Genomic DNA, 23,813 nt, shown 5'->3' with positions numbered 1-23,813 from the left:
TGTATATCTTTAAGAAATGGCTTTCTTCTTGCCACTCTTCCATAAAGGCCAGATTTGTGCAATATACGACTGATTGTTGTCCTATGGACAGAGTCTCCCACCTCAGCTGTAGATCTCTGCAGTTCATCCAGAGTGATCATGGGCCTCTTGGCTGCATCTCTGATCAGTCTTCTCCTTGTATGAGCTGAAAGTTTAGAGGGACGGCCAGGTCTTGGTAGATTTGCAGTGGTCTGATACTCCTTCCATTTCAATATTATCGCTTGCACAGTGCTCCTTGGGATGTTTAAAGCTTGGGAAATCGTTTTGTATCCAAATCCGGCTTTAAACTTCTTCACAACAGTATCTCGGACCTGCCTGGTGTGTTCCTTGTTCTTCATGATGCTCTCTGCACTTTTAACGGACCTCTGAGACTATCACAGTGCAGGTGCATTTATACAGAGACTTGATTACACACAGGTGGATTGTATTTATCATCATTAGTCATTTAGGTCAACATTGGATCATTCAGAGATCCTCACTGAACTTCTGGAGAGAGTTTGCTGCACTGAAAGTAAAGGGGCTGAATAATTTTGCACGCCCAATTTTTCAGTTTTTGATTTGTTAAAAAAGTTTGAAATATCCAATAAATGTCGTTCCACTTCATGATTGTGTCCCACTTGTTGTTGATTCTTCACAAAAAATACAGTTTTATATCTTTATGTTTGAAGCCTGAAATGTGGCAAAAGGTCGCAAAGTTCAAGGGGGCCGAATACTTTCGCAAGGCACTGTATTTTTGGCTTACACTGCTTACACTGCTTGTGTATTTTTGGCTTACACTGCTTGTAATGACTATATGCTGTTATCTTATACATGTACCACCTAATAGGATTTTGTTTTATTTTGTGTATGTGTGAGTTAAGTTTTGTTTTGTCCTCTAAATTGGCCATCCCATTCAATAGCACAATGAATGTCATTGTTAGTATTGCTGTCTTTTTTATTTTATTTTTTATTGTAAAATAATAAACATATATAAAAAAAAAACAAGGCACACCTGTTAATTAAAATGCATTACAGGTGACTTCCTCATGAAGCTGGTTGAGAGAATGCCAAGAGTGTGCAAAGCTGTCATCAAGGCAAAGGGTGGCTACTTTGAAGAATCTCGAATAAAAAACGTATTTTGACTTGTTTAACACTATTTTTGGTTCCTACATGATTCCATATGTGTGATTTCATAATTTTGATGTCTTCGCTATTATTCTACAATGTAGAAAATAGTAAAAATAAAGTAAAATCATTGAATGAAGAGGTGTTTCACAACTTTTGACTGGTACTGTATTTCTTAATTCCATTTTTACTTTAGATTTGTCTATATTGTTGTGAATTGTTAGATACTACTGCACTTCGGAGCTAGGAACACAAGCATTTCGCTACACACGCAATAACATTGCAATAACATTGCTAAATATATGTATGTGACCAATAAAATTTGATTTGCGATAAGACAAATAGGCAGAATATGGATGCTGTAACCGGCCTCACACTCCAGTACAGTAGGTGGCGGTGTATGCAACTTTCAGTTGGTTGCAATCCGGCAATAGAAATGTTAAGAAGAACACGATCCAAGGACAGACAGTCACTGAGCCACAGCCAAGAATGCACCCTCAGGATTACACAGGCATCAGAGCTATAAATATATTCCCAGCCTCTCAGAGAAAATAGTCACGAGAGTGTTGTTGATTTCTTTCATAAATTCTTTAAACCCGACTGATTTTATGTCATTGTGTCCCACATGTAGGCATGTATTTTTTCAATTTCATTAATTTCATTGTTAATGTACTGTTGATGCAGTGTCTGGCCAGAGCCAGTTCTTAAAACCTTGATTCATTGTGTCTGGATTCCTACTAATTGTTATAAGAATGTATTGGTATTAGAAATGGACGAATAATGTAGATTATTTGTTAATTCCCTAGAAACTTCTATTACAGTGGGCAGATTCGATTATGCTAAACCGCGGGGCACCGGTCTATGGCCCGTGATGTGAACGGGCAAAAGTGGTGAGGGAGGAGCGCCTTTCTCAAATGAACAGTAATCTGCGTCGCTCGGTCATGTTGTCAGCCAGGCAGCATGGTGTATTGTCCAGAAACATGTATTTTTCATTAAAGATATGCTTGAATTTTCATTGGGAAGGTAGATAAAGCGGTTTTTGCATGTGAAAATACAGAATCCTACACATTATTCCACGTGGTTAATTTAGTGATTTGTTTTCAGCCAACTTCGCCTTTGGTTATGAACGGGGCACATGGCTCATGCGCCCGGTTCCAAAACGAATATGCGGTCAACTTTCACCCGGTGTAAAACATGTCTAACCCGGCGCTCGAGCCTGATTAATCGAATCCTCTTGATTTGGGTCCCCGCCTTGAATAATATAACTGTCCAATGGGTGTCATCGATGGAGACACGGAAGTGACGCAATTTTTGAATATTAATTTACTTTCTGTCTTCCACTTAGCTGGCGAGTTTTTCAGAATTGGTCCTGGTACTTAAATCCACTTTTGTCTTCATTTGCAAGGCGACCCAACTCGGCCTGGAAGGTAAGTAAAGACTTCAGTACTTGGTGTGGAAGCGTTATGCCAACGATAAGGTAAGTTAGTTTGTTAACGAGCCACAGACGGCCTTGTTTACATGCCAATCCCCGGGTTAGCGTGTGAGAGATGCGGCGGCTAGGGGGATCAGCGACTCGTTATGTATCAGTTCTGGTGAATTCCGGGTTGGAACAATGGCACCGCTGTTGATCTACGTTGCCTATGTCTAGGATAGCGTATTTTATTGATTATTAAAATAATTATTTGGAAAACGGCTATTGTGGTAACCTCTACTTTATTGTATGTTAACTAACGTTAGCTCGCCAAACGTTAGCGCTGGGAAATTGGCTAGGCAAACCCAGCTACGAGCCAGTCATGTTTGTGTATTCGGCCAGAACCCACCTCATTTGATGTATTACACTGTACACACCTAACTACGTCTATGATATCGTGTATGCATAAGTGCCTATTTATAGCATGTAGGGAATGCAAACAAGCGTCTAGCACTGACCTGGGGGCCAGGTCAATGTTGCAAGTTACATATCAAACTCCTGGCTGCCTACTGCGGTGATCCATGGCTTTATGTTCATGCCACAAAGTCCATCACAAACCGTAGGACAGGAGCAGACAATCGCCACACCGCCCACTACGTGGAGATATATTTTTGGGGGAATGCAAGAAGTCACTATAGGTGGCTGAATATTCACGTTTTTCTTATTAGGACTAGATGGTATGTCACGCGGCTGCTCCTGTGCCTACTGTCCTACCGCCTTGTCAGTAGGGGAAAACATCGTCATGTAATCCTTTAAACCGCTGCATTAAGCCGCTTCGCGTGCTTTGTATCCCACACGTGTTATCATATTGTTTGTCTAATGTACAACTAGAAGAAAGGAGAGTCCCAGGGGTCATGGGAGCTATCTGTGGTTTCCCGATCTTTCTGAAGCCTTGTCCATATAAATATCCTCAGACTCAACCGTTGTCAAGTTTTTTTTTTTTTCTGAACCATTTTATTTCCCCCCCCCTCATGCTTATCCTCAAGTTCTGTCTCCTTTCAGAGCATCCATCTCGGCAGTTCCTCATGAAAGACGGGGAGTGTAACTTCTTCTGCTTCTTCCGCTGCTGCTGAGCGGTGTTGGGCTAGTTTGTGGAGCCTTTTTCTCTGGGCTCTGTAGTTCCCCAGGTGGTTCTGACGGCCAGAGAGCCAGTCCCAGGGAGTGAGGGCGTCTCTGCCGGCGAATGTCTGTGGACATGAACATCAATGAGGATGACCTCGGGGTCAACTCTGAGGATGATGACGGGGGGGACGACGACGACCAGGGGGACATAGCCGACTACTATGAAGGCGTGGCCGGCGACATGGAGCAGCAGGGGTCTGACTCGTTCGACCCAGAGGAGTACGAGTTCACCTGCCTCGACTACAGGGAGAGTCAGAAGGTGCTCTGCGACGAGGTCAACAGTATCGCCGCCATCCTGAAGGTTTGTGTTGGGCTAGTTTTAGGGGTAATTGAGGTAGATTGTTACAATTAACCACATCTAGGGTCAATTACCATACCCTCAATCTTAACTGTAACTAGTACGGGTGTGAAAATATCTGAGTTAGGTTAGGGGCCACGTATTTTTTCTCGGTCGGCTGTGTGTTAACCTAAATTGAATGGTGAACAGAAATATCATACCATATCTGTGGCACGGTCATATGATATCTAGTTATGAGGTGCCTATCTTACCAGTCTCCGTAGTTATCAGTTTAAAGAAGTAATCAATGAAAGTACTTGAAGGGTCTGCTGCTGCCTCCTGAGAACAGTTGTGTTCATAACCATGCTTCTCTGTCCTCTCTCTGGACAGGTTTTACCTGCTGTAGCTAAACTGGTCCTTGTGCACTTTCACTGGCAAGTGTCACAAATACTGGACAGGTAAACGCACACGAGTTCAGTCCTACTCACTCATATTTTCATACACTATGCAAATATTCTGATAAACGGGTTTGAATATGATTTCTGGTTCCCTGGTTTTGCCTTTTTTAGATACAAGTCAAGTTCATCTCAGTTGCTGTCTGACGCCCAGGTCCAGCCCAGCAGCACCTGCAGATCAGTTCCTGTAAGTACTAAGAGTGCTCTCTTTCTATGGAGTTTGTTTGTAATGTATTTGGGTTAAGTTCAAGGTTCTGTCTGGATAGGTACAGGGACTCTATGTTCTAGTTGTGTAGGTGGTCTGAACTGTCACTGACCAGATTTGGCCATTGGGCCACCATTTGACCATCGTGTGTGTGATGTTTTCTTTCGGTCCTCAGACGCCTCAGTCCCTCCAGTGTGGGGTGTGTCTGCAGCTGGTTCGGAGGGACACCCTGCTCGCGCTGCCCTGTCAGCACTCCTTCTGCAAAGGATGCTGGGAGCAGCATTGCACTGTACTTGTCAAAGATGGGATGGGAGTGGGTAAGCAGTGCTGCTAGGGCTGATGCGACCTGTCAGTGTGTTCAGAAGTCAGCAGCTTGTTTTTCCTTTGAGAATAGTGACATGAGAGGCTTTGAAGATGAACCCCGGTGACAATTATTTGATAGCCTTTACTTGCAATCATATTCCGTTGTCTGTACCTTGGCTGTTTACATTTTAAAATTTGTCTCGTATAAAATTTGTTTTTATTTGAAATCCGTTTCTCCAGATGTTTTTTTTATGCTCAGGGTGTATGCTTAAAATATTTAAAATGGCTGATCTTTCTGTGTGCAGGCATCTCCTGTATGGCTCAGGACTGTTCCCTCCAAATGCCAGAAGACTTTGTGCTCTCGCTGCTGTCTGGTGAGGAGCTGAAGGACAAATATAGACGCTACCTCTTCAGGGACTATGTGGAGGTACGAGTCTCAGCCTGTCCTTCTGGTGGTCTGTCTGGCTGCTTGTGGGCGCTTCCCTCGGTCTCTCTGTCCCTCTTTCTATTGGTCTGTCCCTCTTTCTATTGGTCTGTCCCTCTTTCTATTGGTCTGTCCCTCTTTCTATTGGTCTGTCCCTCTTTCTATTGGTCTGTCCCTCTTTCTATTGGTCTGTCCCTCTTTCTATTGGTCTGTCCCTCTTTCTATTGGTCTGTCCCTCTTTCTATTGGTCTGTCCCTCTTTCTATTGGTCTGTCCCTCTTTCTATTGGTCTGTCCCTCTTTGCCTTTCTGTTTCTCCCTGCAGCTTTTGTTCTTGAACAGCAAACGGTGAAATTACACTGCCAGCATACTGTTAATAAAAGGAAACGATCGGCCTCTTAATGTCCGTCTTTCAGCCAGTGTGCATATTTGTCAGGACCTGCCTAGCTATTGAAGGTCTCTGTAGCTGTCGGTAAGGCCCGGTGTCTTGGCTGGTTTACAGTGGGTCTAACTACATCTGTAGACAGTTATGTCTGCAGTAACGTCATGAGAAATTATATAAACGCAAAAAGTGTTTGCATGACATCAGCAGCCTGGATGGTCCAAATAGCATACCTGCTCTATTTTAATATCAATCAACCCATCTGTTAAAATAATTTAAGGATGTTAGTCCAGCAAGCCAGGCAACCAAAATGAGCTACCAAGTGGTATTTTGGTTTGCTAGCTTGTTAACATTTTGACTGTAGCTGACTTTTGTTCATTAAAGTGAACGTGTTACAAAATCATTATTTACAAGGCAATGTGGTGTTAAAAATTGCCTGTTTACATTTGTAAATGTGACAATTAAAGCGGTGCGTTCTTTGAGAAATGTAGAACTTCTAGAAGCTGAAAGGTGAGCCTTTTTAAAAGTCTCTGCGACAAGGAAACCGACAGGCGCATCAGCGGTCTTCTGAGTCGGACTGAGTAGAAATTAAGTTTAGTTCTGACCAAGGACACTTGCCGCATTTGAATGGTCCACAGACATGTTGATAGACGACTGAACAAGCCTCCTCTCTCTTCAGAGCCACTTCCAGTTGCAGCTGTGTCCAGGGGCAGACTGCCCCATCGTCATCCAAGTGCAGGAGCCACGGGCCCGCAGAGTACAGTGCATCCACTGCAATGAGGTCTTCTGGTAAGACCGACGCCAGCACATACAACTCTAACACCCAGATCAGTACACAACTTGAGTCATGTGTATCATGTCAGAAACCAATGGTCATGTCATTTGACTCCCTGCGGATGCCCTTAACTATTTCTCTACTGTCTCAGTTTCAAATGCAGGGCCATGTACCACGCCCCCACAGACTGCCCGACTGTTCGAAGGTGGCTGACCAAATGTGCAGACGATTCCGAAACGGCCAACTACATCAGTGCGCACACTAAAGATGTGAGACGGGCCACACACGCGCGCGCACACACTTAAATTAGGTGTGGTTTTTAAACGTTCTCCTTTGCTTTTTGTCTAATGTCGAATGACTTTCCCCCCCAGTGTCCCAAGTGCAATATCTGCATTGAGAAGAATGGAGGCTGCAATCACATGGTGAGTGGTAATGGAATCTGTATCATCTGGGTTGTGCCGGCCATCAGCACACTGTCATTCGCATTAGTTTTCTTTAAATCTCTGGAGCTTTTCTACAAAAGTCTACTTTTACTTCAGCTTCTTTTAAGTGTCTGACATTGTGTTTCCCCTCTGTTTCAGCAATGCTCCAAGTGCAAACACGGTGTGTATCTGTTACACTGCTTCTTACAGCTCAACACCAAATGAGCCTTTTTACCCATCAATTTACCCCCCAACGTTCTGCTGATTTTTAACGGGCTCAAGCCGTATGCAACCCATTTGACATTGAGCTCGCCTTGTTTTTTCCGTTAATGTCATCTGTATGTGTGTAGACTTCTGCTGGATGTGTCTGGGGGACTGGAAGACCCATGGCAGTGAGTACTATGAGTGCAGTCGCTATAAGGAGAACCCAGACATCGTCAACCAGAGCCAGCAGGCACAGGCCAGAGAGGCCCTCAAGAAATACCTTTTCTACTTTGAGAGGGTGAGATGAATACGAAACACTAACCTGATACCATCACTGACGAGTACGTAACTTCTGTGCACACTGAGTTTTGTATGGAATTCGGTGAACCTTTCAGCTGTGACATGAACTACATCAAACACCTATGCGTTGCCAGAGTAACAGTGTCAATCAGGTGGCTTGTCTACCTCGTAGCATTACACCGCTTTCAGCACATGTGATGTCAACCAGAGCCATACATTAAAAATGGACCATCATTAGATTAATACATACGGTGCACTTTATAGGAAAGTACACATGTTCCTCAGTCACGCAAACTTCCACAGAAGTAGTCTGCATGTCATCTCTGGTACTTTTAGATTATGGCAACTGTCAAATACCTCTCATGTTCAACTCTTGAGTGTTATAGAAGCAAAGACATCATGTCAAATGAACAAACATCTTTGTCAGAATCACCCAGAAGTGTGTTTCTTGAATGTGTCTGTTCTGACTCTTTCTCCAGTCCTGACTGTGTGTTTTGTGTTCAGTGGGAGAACCACAATAAGAGTCTCCAGCTGGAGGCTCAGACGTACCAGCGGATCCAGGAGAAGATCCAAGAGCGGGTGATGAACAACCTGGGTACCTGGATAGACTGGCAGTACATGCAGAACGCTGCTAAGCTCCTGGCCAAGGTACTACGTTCCCACGCAAAAGGACCAAACGCACACATTAAAACACGCATGTTTTCATGGGCTTTTCACACAACTTTATTGTTACCTGAGAGGTGCCAAACCAAGTGTGTAAATCTGATCCGGCGCAGTTTGGTTCCGCTCGGCATAATGGTGTGAAAGGGTTATCAGGTTACTTATTTGACCTACTGCACTACACTGCTCCTTGAACCAATAGCAAGTCGTGCTGATCTCTAATCTGCCTGTCCCACAGTGTCGCTACACTCTGCAGTATACTTACCCCTACGCCTACTACATGGAGTCTGGTCCACGTAAAAAACTGGTGAGTGTCTGTCTAGTATAAGCTACCACATTCTGTCAGCGGGGGGGGGGAAAGGACCCAACTGTCTTGAGTAAAAGTAAAGATGCCTGAATAGAAAATCGGGTGAAACCCACCCAGGACAAAAATACTACTTCGGTAAAATGCTAACACTATTTGCTAACATTACTATTTGCTATTGCTAACACTATTTTGGTTTTAAATATACTTAAGAATCAAAAGTAAATGTAATTGCTACAATGTATCAAAAGTGAAACATATTTTCAAATTCCTTGTATTAAGGAAAGCCAGGGTCACACCAACACTCAGACATTTACAATTGAAGCATGTGTGTTTAGTGAGTCTGCCAGATCAGAGGCAGTAGGGATGACCAGGTATGTTCTCTTTAAGTGTGTCAATTGGACCGTTTTCCTGTCCTGCTAAGCATTCAAAATGTAACGAGTACTTTTGGGTGTAGGGGACAATATATAGAATAAAAAGTCAATTTTGTTCAGTGATGTAAAAGTTATCCAAAATATAAATACTTAAGTAGTATTTTTTTAAGTACTTTACACTACTGCATTCCATTAATATACATTGAACAAAAATATAAACTCAACATGTAAAGTGTTTTGAGCTGAAATAAAAGATCCAAGAAATTGTCCATTCACACAAAGCTTATTTCTCATTTTGTGCACATTTGTTTGAATCCTTGTTAGTGAGCATTTCTCCTTTGCCAAAAATCATCCACCTGACCGGTGTGGCATATCAAGAAGCTGATTCAATGGCATTACACAGGTGCACTTTGTGCTGGGGACAAAAGGCCACTCTAAAACATGCAGATACTTTGAGAAGTGTACAATTTGCATGCTGACTGCAGGAATGCCCACCAGAGCTGTTGCCAGAGATTTTAATGGTAATTTCTCTACCATAAGCCACCTCCAACGTCATTTTAGAGAATTTGGCAGTGCGTCCAACTGGCCTCGCAACCGCAGACAACGTGTATGGTGTCGTGTGGGTGAGCGGTTTGCTGATGTCGACGTTGAACAGTGCCCCATGATGGCAGTGGGGTTATGGCATGGGCAGGCATAAGCTACTGACGACAAACATGTGACTTACTTTTTTTTTTTTTTTTTTTTTTTTTTTTGCAAAGCACATTCTGCTAACAACATTTGCAAGGGGGTTATAGAATAATTCACTCAGTGATGTTTGCAGTCTGCAAAGATGCCATTGAATCAAATTGAGATCCATTTACGGGGAGGGTGCTGCAAGTTGCTAATTGAAATTTTAGAAAATATAAAATAAACATGCTGTCTATAATGAACAAGTAGCCTAATGAATGCATTTTGTCCTATTCAGTTTGAATACCAGCAAGCCCAGCTGGAAGCGGAGATTGAGAACCTGTCCTGGAAGGTGGAGCGAGCAGACAGCTACGAGAGTGGGAGCGAGGGGGAGCTGAGTGCTAATGACAGAGGGGTAAGGAACAGGGGGAAGGTGTGTGTGTATATGGATATTTAAAGTTTCCAGATTAAGACTTCCATTGGCCGGGAGCACGGGAGTTGCCGGTTAATGGCACGCCTTGGGAAATCAGAAAGGACCCCTGAAATATGTACGTCCCTAGGCACTGTTCGTTTTAGACACTGAACAATTGAAATTCTTCCACTCGCTCTCTTTCAGGATCTGGAGAATCAGATGCACATCGCTGAGCAGAGGAGACGCACGCTGCTGAAGGATTTCCATGACACCTGAAGTCTCCAGACTACTGCGAAGCACCAGCAGCTCCCTGACTCCTTCGCTTCCTTCACTTTCCATCCCTTTGTCTACGGCTCCGCACACTCATCCCTCCCTTGTTAAGCGCTCTTTGTGTCTGCTACAGGGTCCCAGAATGGTGTGGCTGTATCCCTCCCATTTAGATGTCAAGAACGCCACCTTCAAACACACTAAACATGAAATGAGAGGGCATGTGCGCACACACACCGTGAACACAAACATGCTTTAACACTCCGCCAAAAAAAAGAAACCTTCTTAATTCTCCCACACCATCCCTCTACCTGTTATTTTTTTCTCACATTGTTCACCTTTTTCTGTAAATTGATAGTTCGTAAAAAAACAAACAAAAAAACATTAAAGAAATGCTGTAATTTTCAACGGTTGTACAGAAATAGTTACTGAGTTTTTAAACCAGATGTAGTTTTCTTTTGTGTTCATTATCACACATGAACGACAATGCCCATGAGAGCAGAAAGGAACTGGCACCCATGCTAGGTTCACCAGCTATGTGGTTGTCAATGGGTTGACCCAGATCTTTTATCAGTTCACCTTCATGCTCAATCAGTATACACACTTAACTTTAGGACTTTCATGCTACTCAGATACAGGTCAGACTTTGTTAGACAGGCAGCCCAATTCTGGTACCCCCCCCCATAACTCTAATTGTAGTTTTCACCACATCTGAGCTTATTGGCCAAAGACCATTTAGTAAAAAAAATATATCTAAAACTGAATGGGGTTGCCTGTCTAAATGCAGCCATACTGAACACTTCAGACGTTAATGTTGTGACAACCTCTGACCGTTAGAACACAAACAGGCCTCCGCAATGCATTACTTTTGACACGGCCTCTAAATAAGAGCTGCAGTGTAGTCGTTGCTTATTCAGGTCAGCCTGCTAGGCCCAAATATAGGCCGCATGGTGTGCCAGCTATATTAATAACTGCTGTAATGCTGTCTCCTTTTATGTGTGCCACTTTACTAGTGGGCGGTCCAAATACTTAAATAGGGGACGACAGAAATCAACACCTGCAAGGTTTTTCCAGTGTATGGGAGAGTTAGTACCTGTCCTGGAAATGACGTGACTTTTATGCCAGCAGCATTTCACCTTGCATGCCACTGCTGGTTTACCTTGGAAGCTAAACAGTTGGTCCCTGGATGGGAGACCAGAAGCTGCTGGAAGTGATGTTGGAGATCCAGTAGGAGGCACTCTTTCCTCTGGTTAAATAAAACATCCCACGGCAGTGCTTTGGGACATTGCCCTGTGTGGGGTGCTGTCTTTCTGATGGAATGTTAACTGGGTGGTCACCAAAGATCCCATGCCACTTATCCTAAGAGTTTGGGTATTAACTCTGGTGTCCTGGCTAAATTCCCATTCGGGCCTTCAAACCATCATGGCCTCAATCATCCCCATCTTCCTGCTGGGTCATTAATCTCCCCTGTAAATTTTCTCCAGGTCATTGCTGAAAATGAGTTCTCTGTCAACCACAGATCACGTTCTTCACTGTAAAACCTACAAACATCAAAACTGGTCGGACCTGACCAACTTACTTACGGGCCCAAAAGGGTAGAGCTGACCTTCCTCAAATATGAACAAGGTATGAGCTATGGCAAAATGTGTAGAATAGCAGGAATTGTGCTTTAAAACTGCAAGCTCCATGCAGCTCTCAGGAACTTAATTGGCTCACGAAAATAAACACACATTATAGGGGGTCCTAACCCAGGGGCTCAAGTTTGAAAACCCTTGAACCAGGGCGCAGAAACTAGAACATCTCCATAGTGTCCATCCCACTCCAGCGCGGTAGGTGGCGGTAAATGCACCAAATATTGGTATCACACCGCCATAAAACCCCAAAGAAGAAAAAGGTTGTCAGACGAAAACGTGTGGGACCAGAGGTATCTCCAGACAGGACAGGAGCTTGATAATAACGTTGAAGGCCGAAGATTAGAGGGCATTTCGGTCAATGTTATACAGTCGTGAATGCATTACATGTCATTTTTATACCCAGGAAAGGATCTTCTTGACAAGAGACGGAGCGCACGGTCGCACCACGCCGCAGCTGACTGACAGATCGCCGGTCGTAAACTGACGTTAGGAGTGAAGCGAAGAAACGAAGAAAGTTATCGGTCTCTTGGGCCGTTGTCTGTTTAGCACCAACGTGACTAATAAAACACTAACGTAGATACATAAATTGTATAATGGCGGACTACCTGATCAGTGGACAGACTGGTTACGTGCCCGATGATGGACTCAGCGGGCAGCAACTCTTCAACTGCGGGGACGGCCTTACCTACAAGTAATTATTGACGTTTGGCAGTCACATGGCTGCTTGTTGAAATCCATCGCAATTCTCTTGAGTTAACCTGGATAACCTTTGTAGCTAGCTAGTAACCAGAGCCGTATATTTCGTCGTTGACACATTAGCGACACTATTATTTGTGCAAGCAGGGGCTTTGAGTCATTGCATTACATGCAATTCTTTCTACATGGCCGTGGGTCTACCGACTCAGGTTTCCCGGCTCAACTCAGGCTTCCAAATGACCGCGAGTTAAGTAACAGTTTTATTTTGGGGACTGACTCAAATCGAGCAAAAATAGTACCTGAAAGAAGTAAATGGATATTTGGGGTTCTGGAATAGGCCTGGCTATAATTCAGCTATGCATGCCTGTGATTTGAACGTTCCTCTTATCACCCTTAGGGTCTGTTCATGAATAATAAGCCTACTTTCAGTGTCTGTTATTAAACATACATATTAAACACACACGACAACAACTCAAGTTTGCAGTCGGTAGACTAGTTTTCCCAGCAGTTGAGTTAGGAATACCAGGCATGACATTCCTCGTGTGACAATGTAGCTAATTATGACACCCTGAAGGCACCACCTCCATGTCAAGCAAGATATTATAGAATATGATTGTGTTGGCATGAACAGTAGGTATTTGTTAGGCAGAAGTATAAGTCTATTTGTCACAGTGCCTCATCTCTTGTCTACTCTTCAGTGAAGATACCATCGCATCTCATTCTGCGCATTCCATGCTTAATATAGGCAAAGTAGTCTCCTAGAAACATGGGCCTACATAGTACTGGTATACTTCAAAGTGAAGGTACTTGTGCAACAGCATGTTTCGAAATCTCAACCCGTTAGTACCAGACAGACGGTGTGGCTTGGAAACATATGTTTGTAATAATATTTGCGCCATTTGGCAGATTATTTTATCCAAAGTGACTTAGTCATATTTGCGTCACTTCTCGGGACCTTCAGGAATGTGTTGACAAGTCAGCGCTAACGTGTAGCAACACAGGACACTGGTTTGCCTGCTCGTCACGTGCATCAGATATCAGTTAGTCCCACGTCAAGTTCCGGATAGCTCAATTTGCTCAGATGATCAGACGATGAACTTTTGCAGTCCCACTCAAGTGCTGTCGAAAGATATCGTAGAATTTGATTTAAAAACGATTGGATAGAATATTACTTTATTAACCAGCTGCAGAAGGAAATTCACATTTGGCCGACCCACGTGTGATATTGTAACACCTCACTGTACATTCTGAGACACGTGTGAAATTGCATATCTGTGAGAATCATTGTTAGATTGTATGCAGCATGTGAAGCTGCTCTCTTTCTCTCTCTTTTCCTCTCTTCTCTTTTCTCTCTCTCTCTTTCTCTCTCAGTGACTTCCTGATTCTCCCAGGGTACATTGACTTCACATCGGAACAGGTGGTGAGTGGAACCCTTAGGGCTTCTGACCCTCCGTGACCTGGTGTCATATTCATTAGTGCACACCATAGCAAAACATTTTGCAATGTTTCTTATTGGATAAGTTCAGGTCATCCCTTTTTCCAGTCAGTTTTCTTCCGTTTGTTGCCGAGTGAATACGACCGAAGATTCCATTTAAGATTACAAGGAAGACCTTCCCATTGTAGTCTTGATTGGCAACCGAGCGCCGTGAAAGGTGTGTTTGTTACTACGACAGGTGTTCGTTACAAGTAGTTACTTGTAGTAACTGGTTTGTGTCCTCTGCAGGATTTGACTTCAGCCCTGACGAAGCAGATCACCATGAAAACGCCTTTTGTATCCTCCCCCATGGACACCGTCACCGAGTCGGCGCTGGCCATCGCCATGGCAGTAAGTCTGCTGTGAACATACACACTTTAGCATGGTGACATAATGGAAGGTTTTAGTTAAAAGTCGACTCGGCATAACACGAAGTGAACAGCAGTGTTCGGCCAACTTTCGATCGTTAAACGCAACGACATCAACGATCTTCTTCGCAGTTGTTGGCACAGTTTCCAAGGAAGCAACAAGGAATACAAAACAACATATTTGCTCTCAGACCGATCACATGATGACATGAGATCACAAGCAACAACCCCCCCCCCCCCTATAAAACAGCTAATAGCAGAAACATCAACAGCTATTGGAAAACAACCAGTACTTTCTCCCAGGGTATGTTGAAGTGACTACAACAGCTGCAATTATGTGTCACTTACAAAACAACCATCTTAGGTTACTATTTTAAAGCCCCCCTCCCCCCAGAGGCAAACATTGTAGTGGAAACATCACATAGTCTTCACTGCAAAACAAATGCCAAGAATTCACTTGAAACTAGTTGTTCTGCATAAATCCTTACAGGCAACTTCAGCTAGAGTTCATGTCTGAGGACACGTGTTCTCTCTCTCACACACACACACACACACACAAACTGGCAAGTTAACATGTTCTTCTAATCGTCTTACAGCTAACGGGGGGAATAGGCTTCATCCACCACAACTGCACTCCAGAGTTCCAGGCCAACGAGGTCCGCAAGGTCAAGGTGATGACCCCTACTACACGTTCTCTCGCTCTCTCACTCTTCATCTCCCTTCATATTTCTCTTCTTTTGTTACATGTGTATTTTTTGTGTGTGTGTGTGTCTCTGCTACTCATGTTATTGCCTGCTGTCCTTTGGTTTGGTCGTCCTGCCAACCTAGTTGGAGCTGTTTCACTGTCGTGTTCCCGCTAGAACAGGAAGCAATCATTTTCTCTCTCTTCTCCTATTTCATTTTTCATCCGTCCCTCATGCCCCCTGGTGTGCTTTTTAAATACCCTGTAGATTTGCAGAGCCTAATAGATACCCCTACCCTCTCTCTCTCTCCCTCCCCATGTCCCTCTTTCCCCTCCCCCACTTATATTCTTCCTCCTGCTACCCCATTCCTTTCTCTCGACCCCATTCCACTCTCTTCCCTCCGCTCCCCCATCCCCCACCCCCCCTTCTCGCCTTTCCTGCCCTCTCTCTCCCAGCGGTACGAGCAGGGTTTCATCACTGACCCGGTGGTGATGAGTCCTACAGACCGTGTGGCTGACGTGTTCCAGGCCAAGGCACGCCACGGCTTCTGCGGCATCCCCATCACAGACAGCGGCCACATGGGCGGGCACCTCGTTGGCATCATCTCCTCGCGGGACATTGACTTCCTGAAGGAGGAGGAGCACATCCTGCCACTCAACGAGGTGGGTGTGGCTCAACGCGTATCACAGTGTTTTTACATCTGTATAATTGTGTTCAGTGGACTTCCCTGCCACTCTCGTGACACGCGTCCGAAGGTACATGCTAATCGTCTTTTGTTTTCTCCTTCCTTCACCACTACAGGTGATGACGAAGCTTGAGGACCTTGTCGTAGCTCCAGCTGGAGTGACACTGAAAGAGGCCAATGAGATCCTGCAGAGGAGTAAGAAAGGTGAGGAGGCGGGACCCGGGGAGAAGGTTCACTGTTAAAAGAAGGGGGAAAAATGAACGAGACTTGTCATATAGCCTACGTCAACATGGCCCCGTGTGTTCTGAATGCCATGTCTCTGTGTAGGTAAGCTGCCCATAGTGAACAAGGAGGGCTGCTTGGTGTCCATCATCGCCAGGACAGACCTGAAGAAGAACAGGGACTTCCCCCTGGCCTCTAAAGACTCACGCAAACAGCTGCTGTGTGGGGCAGCCATCGGCACGCACAACGACGACAAATACAGACTGGACCTGCTGGTGCAGAGCGGCGTAGATGTGGTCGTACTAGTGGGTTCCTGGTTCTTCTACCCCATCTACTTGTTATTCTCTTCATGGATACTTTCTCCATCTTTTTCTTCAGTCTGTTCTTTTAAAGGTGCAATCCGCGGTTCAAACAATAACAGAGTGGACAACCCCGCCTCTATTTTGGTAAAAAGTGGAGGGGTGGCGTTGGAGAAATGTAACCTTTCTCAAGACGGAGCTATGGATACAAGGACTGACCATACATGATATCCAAATGATAGTTTTAACCTTGTTTTGTGGCTATACCGTGTTTGTTTACAATTACAATGTTTACAAACAACGGAGTGCGATCATTAAGTACGACCAGTGATGTGTATGGGGTACGATAGTTGAATAAGTTATATTATTCAAGAATCAATATGTGTGTGTACATATAATTAAGTCTAAAGATCGCTGTAGCAATCACAGATTGCCCCTTTATTGTTGCTCTCGTTCATTCAGGACTCCTCTCAAGGGAACTCGATCTTCCAAATCAACATGATTAAGTACATCAAAGAGAAATACCCACAGCTTCAGGTCATTGGAGGCAATGGTGAGTGTTACACACAAATAAATAAATATATATCTATCACACACACACAGAAAGAGCGAGCAAGAAATGCTGTGTTCTCAGAATTGCCCTCACTTCATGATTGCACTGCACCTGCCTGTGACATTGTTGATCTCTGTCTCCCCCTGTCTGTCTCAGTGGTAACTGCAGCCCAGGCCAAGAACCTGATCGACGCCGGGGTGGACGGCCTGCGAGTGGGCATGGGCAGTGGCTCCATCTGCATCACACAGGAAGGTGAGTCCGACCAATGGCAGACTGCCTAGCTCCCGACTCACACGCAGCAGCTGTAACCCAATCGGGAGCCTCCAATCTGGCCACCTTTCCGCTAACAATGGAAATCGCCCTTTAGCCAACTGTAGGATTCTGTACAAAGGGTCCCATCCATAACAGGGTTCGTTCTAGGTTCTTTCCTTCTCCCTCACTGGCTGTAGAGAATGCTGAAGAGTTTGGCAGAATCAATTTGTGCTGCCATGCTACATTCTAATACAGGCCATTAAGACCACCTGCTGAAGGACTGGAGTGTGGAACATCCTCAAACTTCAGCCAAACCGCTTCAGATCAAAACTCTGCAAACAGACAAAAAACAATGGACTTTCTCAAGAGGGCACGTCTTTTATAAATCACGCGCAACTCCCCCATCAATTGTCAGTCTTACCCTCTATTTTCTGTTTCTCTTTCACCTCATCCTCCCCTCTCTCTCTCTGTTCTATCTTTCATTATCTGTTTTTGGTTTGTATTATTTTCAATCTATCTCTTCCTTGATCACCTCCTTGTCTCGGTATCCGTCTGTCTCTCTTTTTGTTCCCCTCTCTTGCCCACCACCTCCATTTCATGTTTCGTTCTGTGGACCTCTGCTCTCTTGGATTCACACTGCCTGTGATGTCTGTCTCTCTAGCGCCTCTCAGTGTTGCTCCTGGTATAAATCTCCACAGCCCCAAAACCCCAACTACTGTAACGGGATACTGCAGTAAGTCCCTCCCACCAGGCCTCCCCTGCCCCGCGCAGGGCATTCTTCTCTCTAATTGGCTCCACTACCACACTCTGCCCGTCTACCCCCCTTCACAGCCTGTCTGCATTGGTTGGTTAATGGCTCTGCATCAGTAGAAGAAGTAGCTAAGCTGGCCTTGGGGGTTTTGGTTGCTTGTCCTTTTGTCCTTGACTAATGGTTTGAAAAAACAACGGGTGTAGACTAACAGTGAAAGGCTTACTTGCGGGCCCTTCCCAACAACGCAGAGAGAAAGAAAATAGAGAAATGATTTTAAAGTTTAGCGCGTAATAATAATAATAGATATACAATGAGTAACAATAACACAGGGTACTAGTACTGGGTTCATGTGCAGGGGTACGAGGTAATAGAGGTAGATATGCACATACGGCGTAACTAGGAATAAAGTGAGTGATTTTAATAAACAGCGGCAGTATATTTGAGTAGTCACAGCTACTGCAAAAAGGGTCAATGTAGATGGTCCGGGGAACTATTTAACTAACTGTTTAGTTGTCTTACGGTTTTGGGGGCAGAAGGTGGGTGTATATGATGAAGTGTATTTTAGTAGTGTGATTTGACAGTCTCAGACGACACGGTGTCGGTCATTTAGGCCGTTCGCCTTCCCTCTGAAACAAGCTTGAACCGGAACAGATTTCAATGTCTTTAGCGATACCAATTACTACAGGTTCAATCACAGGTTCAGTTTCTACAGTTTCAGCATTCTGCACCTGTCAATTTCCTGTTAAAGGTCTTTCTCCGTTGAGAATCATTAACCTGTGTGTGTGTGTCAATGGATTGGATTTAACCACAGTTTTCCTGTCAGCTGGACATCAACATGTGGTCATGTTTTCATATAGGCGTGGGGATCGAGCCCTTAGCTCCAGATTAGACTGGTTGTTGTAGCGCGTGAAGGAATCTACGTACAGTATGTCATTGTTTCTTACACCCCATTCACATGTAACAGTCATTGACTTAATACTGTAACTTATACTGTAAACCCAACCTGTAATTTAGGATTTACTATCTGTTTGTTCATAATAAGATTGTTCCTTTGAGAGGGGATGAAGATGCACTTCTTCAAATGCTTTCTGGTAGTGCTGCTTTGCAATTTAATCAATTCGTATTCAGTGTTTATGGGAATTATTTCCTCAATTTCATTCCAGTCCCAGTTAGCTCATGAATATGCATATCAATCACACACACAAAAAAAAAGGTGAGCGCGAACCTAAAATAATGTTTTCCACTTTCTCAACTTCCTCCTTTGATGTTGGCTTCAGGCATAGTAATTAACTCATTTCAGAGTAAGAGTTCATCAAAACATTCTCGGCCGAACTGACGGCTGGTAACAGGATTCATTGAAACTTGGGCTCCCTGAGTGGCGCAGCGGTATAAGGTACTGCATATCAGTGCTAGAGGTGTCACTATAGTACCTGGTTCGAGTCCCGGCTGTATCACATCCGGCCGTGATTGGGAGTCCCATAGGGCGGCGCATAATTGGCCCAGCGTCATTAGGGTTTGGCCGGAGTAGGCCGTCATTGTAAATAAGAATGAGTTCTTAACTGTCTTGCCTAGTTGGTTCGAGTCCCGGCTGTATCACATCCGGCCGTGATTGGGAGTCCCATAGGGCGGCGCATAATTGGCCCAGCGTCATTAGGGTTTGGCCGGAGTAGGCCGTCATTGTAAATAAGAATGAGTTCTTAACTGTCTTGCCTAGAGGTTCAATGTATAAAATAAAAAAAAAATGATCTGCTAATTCTCATATTTAGTGTTGAGGGCAAAAATAATCAATCAATCAAATGTATTTATAAAGCCCTTTTTACATCAGCCGATGTCACAAAGCTGTACAGAAACCCAGCCTAAAACCCCAAACAGCAAGCAATGCAGATGTAGAAGCACGGTGGCTAGGAAAAACTCCCTAGAAAAGCAGGAACCTAGGAAAAAACCTAGAGAGGAACCTGAGGGGTGGACAGTCCTCTTCTGGCTGTGCCGGGTGGAGGTTATAACTGAACATGGCCAAGATGTTCAAACGTTCATAGATGACCAGCAGGGTCAGATAATAATAATCACAGTGGTTGTAGAGGGTGCAACAGGTCAGCACATCAGGAGTAAATGTCAGTTGGCTTTTCATAGCCAATCATTCAGAGTGAGAGACGGAGAGTGAGAGACCAGGGATCCATAGCCGCAGACAGAACAGTTGAAACTGAAGCAGCAGCATGACCAGGTGGACTGGGGAGGAGTCATCAGGCCAGATAGTTTTGAGGCATGGTCCTAGGGCTCAGGTCCTCCGAAATAAGAGAGTTAGAGTGAGCATACTTAAATTCACACAGGATTCTGGATAAGACAGGAGAAATACTACATATATAACAGACTGACCTTAGCCCCCCGACACACAAACTATTGCAGCATAATTACTAGAGGCTGAGACAGGGGGGGTCGGGAGACACTGTGGCCCCGTCCGACGATACCCCCGGACAGGGCCAACCAGCCAGCATATAACCCCACCCACTTTGCCAAAGCACAGCCCCCACACCACTAGAGAGATATCTTCAACCACCAACTTACTACCCTGAGACAAGGCCGAGTATAGCCCACGGAGTTCTCCCCCACGGCACGAACCCGAGGAAGATCACGTCAGTGACTCAACGCACTCAACTGATGCACCCCTCCTAAGGACGTCATGGAAGAGCACCAGTAAGCCAGTGACTCAGCCCCTGTAATAGTTTTAGAGGCAGAGAATCCCAGTGGAGAGAGGGGAACCGGCCAGGCAGAGAGAACAAGGGCGGTTCGTCGCTCCAGTGCCTTTCCGTTCACCTTCACACCAGACTACACTCAATCAGAGGACCTTCTGCAGAGATGCTTCCTGAAGAGATGCTTGTGCTTCCTGAATTCAAAACATATAAACTAAAACCCTTTCTAAGGCTTCCTCGGTTTCAGTTGTTTTTCTTTTCATTTTATGAATGTTATTTTCCTTAATAAACATCACATTTGTCTAATGTAGCCTAATATTGTGTGTGTGTTTGGTCGACTACTTGTTGAATCATGCTTTGTGAATGGGAAGTCCTATCTTACTAAATGCCAAAAGGTCTTTCCTGTCCCATCAGCTTGCTGTGTAATCAGTTTCATAATGATTACATTTATCAGGGAAGCACAGACGATGAAATCCAATTAATTATGAGATGATCCACTCAAGCGAGCCAAAACCATGTTTAATATACAGCAAATCAATGAAAATATGAATTCATATTCAAGAAATACTGATATGGAGATTTTTACTTGATAAACCAGTAAATGACGACCTAAAATGGCAGGCGAGGACAGACTGTCTGCTGTGTGAGGATGCCTAATGCCTAGTCTGTCTCTTGGGGGGGGGGGGCTACATATGCAGGGATATGCCCCACCATGACCTGTCAGCCTCCATTGAACCAAGTGACACAAAGTAGGCCTCAAGCAGGCATGAACATTGTCACTACGTGTGTGTGTTCTTTGTTCATGCCTGTCTTCCTTCCCTTGTTATCTCAGTGTTGGCGTGTGGGCGTCCCCAGGCCACCGCCGTGTACAAGGTGTCTGAGTACGCCCGTCGATTCGGGGTGCCAGTCATCGCCGATGGGGGCATCCAGACCGTGGGGCACATCGCCAAAGCCCTGGCACTTGGGGCATCTACAGGTGTGTCTCATGCTCAAATCAGATACCCATACACATAGCATTAGCCATTACACATAGCATTAGCCATTACACAAAGCATTAGCCATTACACAAAGCATTAGCCATTACACAAAGCATTAGCCATTACGGCAGATAGCCTAGTGTTTAGAGCATTGAGCCAGTAACCGAAGGGTTGCTGGATCGAATCCCCGAGCTGACAAGGTAAAAATCTGTCGTTCTGCCCCTGAGCAAGGCGGCACCTCTCCGATTCAGAGGGGTTGGGTTAAATGCGGAAGACACATTTCAGTTGAATGCATTCAGTTGTATAACTGACTAGGTATCTCCCTAGCCGTTACACGTAGCATTAGCCATTACAGATAGCATTAGCCATGACACATAGCATTAGCCGTGACACATAGCATTAGCCGTTACACATAGCATTAGCCGTTACACATAGCATTAGCCATTACTTTTAGTACTTACAGGCTCACATTTAGAGACTGATATAATAATGTACTAACACACACAAATCCCTCTCAAAGCATGAAAGGTACATTCTCTCATCTCTCCTCCCCTTGTGTCTCTCCAGTGATGATGGGCTCTCTCCTGGCTGCCACCAGCGAGGCTCCAGGTGAATACTTCTTCTCTGACGGCATTAGGCTGAAGAAATACCGAGGCATGGGCTCACTGGACGCCATGGACAAGAACCTGGGCTCCCAGACCAGATACTTCAGGTACTGAGTCCTAGTTATACTAATGCACTATTAATACGGTAAAACAAATCTTTATTATCCCTAGAATTGTATTCATTAGGCACCAAATGAAATAAAACAGACAAACAGGGAGGCACTACCTGAACTTGTCCAATAAGAAGCGCTTGTTGCTTCCCTTTGCAACATGTTTCGCCACGGTGTGCACTAATCAATTACTACGACTCAGGGGCAACTGGCTTTGCAACAGGCAGCAGGCAGTCACTCAAAAGACAAATGACATATAGCTGACCCGTCCTCTCTCTCTCTCTCTCTCTCTCTCTCTCTACCTGTTTCCTCCTCCGTCTTTCTGCAGTGAGTGTGACAAGATCAAGGTTGCCCAGGGTGTGTCGGGGACGGTCCAGGACAAGGGCTCTATCCATAAGTTTATTCCCTACCTGCTGGCTGGGATCCAACACTCCTGTCAAGACATCGGATCCAAGAGCCTCACCCAGCTCAGGTACGCACACACACACACACGTCTGAATGTTTTGTCAAAGTGCACCTACTTTGATACCGGCACGTGTGTGTGAGCTCGGGGGCTCCGCGTAACACTATTTGTCTTCCCCGTGCAGAGCCATGATGTATTCTGGGGATCTGAAGTTTGAGAGGAGGTCGACTTCGGCCCAGATGGAGGGAGGAGTCCACAGCCTGCACAGGTACTTACCGCTGTGATCTAGCTAGGCGGTGTTGACTAGCCTACTGTGCTGTCACGGAGGCTAACATTGCAATATATTCTTTGCTTGGCGAGGGGATTTTCTTAACATCTCAGTTTCACATACCACCTGCAAACTCCTAGATTTAAAATGGTTCCCCTTTCCAAACAAATCTCACTTCAACCTGTTAACAGGTCTTTCCGATCTCGGCATGATTCAACGTGTTGGTAATTCGTTACCAGATCATTAATCTGTTAAACCGGCTCTTTTTTCCCCCTCCCTGTCTTGCAGTTATGAGAAGTGCCTGTTCTAAAGACGAGAACAACAGTAGTGGGCTGCAGACTTGTGTTCCTCAAGCGTACGCACATGAAAGCACACACAACTACTTGACAACCCCCCCCCCCCCCCCACACACTAACACAAATGTCAATTATGCCTAAACCATCAGTCTTCCCCTTCTGTTGTTCCCTGTCTATGCTGAGGGAGAGCAGAGCATGTCTGTCTTGTCTATCCGTCAGTATTGTGATGGAGTGTTTTGGTGTTAGCAGACGCCTTCCATGTCCTACTGACGTGAATAAAGGTGAATAAGTCAAATAAAAATGTTTTTTTTCCACACGTTTGTTTTGTTGTTGTGGTAATTTGAATGGTCATTGTATCATGTGTAGAGATACAGAGCTGGTTTGAAATATATGGGTATTTCTCATTTAAAAATACAAATTCTCTGTCTTTAGTATTTTCAAATATGGCAGAAGTGAAATACTTCAATTTTCACAATGTTCTATAAATATCCTACTATTTGAAACTATTTTCCAAATACATTATTTCAAGTACTCCTAGAACCAAACAGACCTGGGTTCAAATGCATGGGAGTATTTCAATATTTGTATTTAAAAATGCACTTCTGTGTATATTTGAGTATTTTCAAATACACACCAATAACTTCCAAGTGTATTTAAACATTCCAATATCAACTACATGTATTTGC

General features: G+C 44.6%; 2 protein-coding genes across 4 annotated transcripts; both read left to right on the top strand.

The window, feature by feature from the left end:
- Positions 1-2,419: 2,419 nt before the first annotated feature.
- Positions 2,420-10,572, top strand: arih2 (ariadne homolog 2 (Drosophila)). The gene is made up of 15 exons (XM_021615694.2): positions 2,420-2,570; positions 3,617-4,037; positions 4,404-4,471; positions 4,583-4,655; positions 4,849-4,990; positions 5,282-5,403; positions 6,460-6,569; positions 6,707-6,824; positions 6,927-6,977; positions 7,137-7,158; positions 7,328-7,479; positions 7,986-8,129; positions 8,380-8,448; positions 9,784-9,900; positions 10,102-10,572. The coding sequence occupies exons 2-15, from the start codon at positions 3,798-3,800 to the stop codon at positions 10,171-10,173; spliced, it is 1,500 nt and encodes a 499-aa protein (XP_021471369.1). The 5' UTR covers positions 2,420-2,570; positions 3,617-3,797; the 3' UTR covers positions 10,174-10,572.
- Positions 10,573-12,028: 1,456 nt separating this feature from the next.
- Positions 12,029-23,443, top strand: impdh2 (IMP (inosine 5'-monophosphate) dehydrogenase 2). Of its 3 annotated transcripts, XM_036988002.1 has the most exons (16): positions 12,029-12,489; positions 13,866-13,914; positions 14,038-14,146; positions 14,218-14,319; positions 14,933-15,007; positions 15,475-15,681; positions 15,821-15,908; positions 16,032-16,231; positions 16,688-16,778; positions 16,935-17,030; positions 17,692-17,763; positions 21,301-21,444; positions 22,013-22,157; positions 22,489-22,632; positions 22,748-22,831; positions 23,120-23,443. In XM_036988002.1, exons 4-16 carry the CDS (start codon positions 14,251-14,253, stop codon positions 23,139-23,141), a joined length of 1,437 nt encoding a protein of 478 aa, XP_036843897.1. In that variant the 5' UTR covers positions 12,029-12,489; positions 13,866-13,914; positions 14,038-14,146; positions 14,218-14,250; the 3' UTR covers positions 23,142-23,443. The 3 variants fall into 3 exon arrangements, with proteins under 3 accessions (XP_036843897.1, XP_036843895.1, XP_036843896.1); XM_036988000.1 differs by lacking the exon at positions 14,038-14,146; XM_036988001.1 differs by lacking the exons at positions 14,038-14,146; positions 17,692-17,763 and having other exon boundaries at positions 12,031-12,489.
- Positions 23,444-23,813: the final 370 nt, after the last annotated feature.

Source organism: Oncorhynchus mykiss, chromosome 9, assembly GCF_013265735.2.
Source record: "Oncorhynchus mykiss isolate Arlee chromosome 9, USDA_OmykA_1.1, whole genome shotgun sequence".
NCBI classification, from domain to species: Eukaryota; Metazoa; Chordata; class Actinopteri; order Salmoniformes; family Salmonidae; genus Oncorhynchus; species Oncorhynchus mykiss.
The sequence above is the reverse complement of the archived record's forward strand: the minus strand, read 5'-3'. Positions and strand labels throughout refer to the sequence as shown.

What these genes read in the sequence shown, in the direction of transcription:
- arih2 (XM_021615694.2), top strand. Translation starts at nt 3,798, where the DNA reads ATGTCTGTGGACATGAACATCAATGAGGATGACCTCGGGGTCAACTCT. An exon ending in CACTGCAATGAGGTCTTCTG is followed by an intron (nt 6,570 to 6,706) that starts GTAAGACCGACG and finishes CTACTGTCTCAG; the next exon opens with TTTCAAATGCAGGGCCATGT. An exon ending in CTGCTAAGCTCCTGGCCAAG is followed by an intron (nt 8,130 to 8,379) that starts GTACTACGTTCC and finishes CCTGTCCCACAG; the next exon opens with TGTCGCTACACTCTGCAGTA.
- impdh2 (XM_036988000.1), top strand. Translation starts at nt 12,392, where the DNA reads ATGGCGGACTACCTGATCAGTGGACAGACTGGTTACGTGCCCGATGAT. An exon ending in TCAGGTCATTGGAGGCAATG is followed by an intron (nt 16,779 to 16,934) that starts GTGAGTGTTACA and finishes TGTCTGTCTCAG; the next exon opens with TGGTAACTGCAGCCCAGGCC. An exon ending in AAGAGCCTCACCCAGCTCAG is followed by an intron (nt 22,633 to 22,747) that starts GTACGCACACAC and finishes TTCCCCGTGCAG; the next exon opens with AGCCATGATGTATTCTGGGG.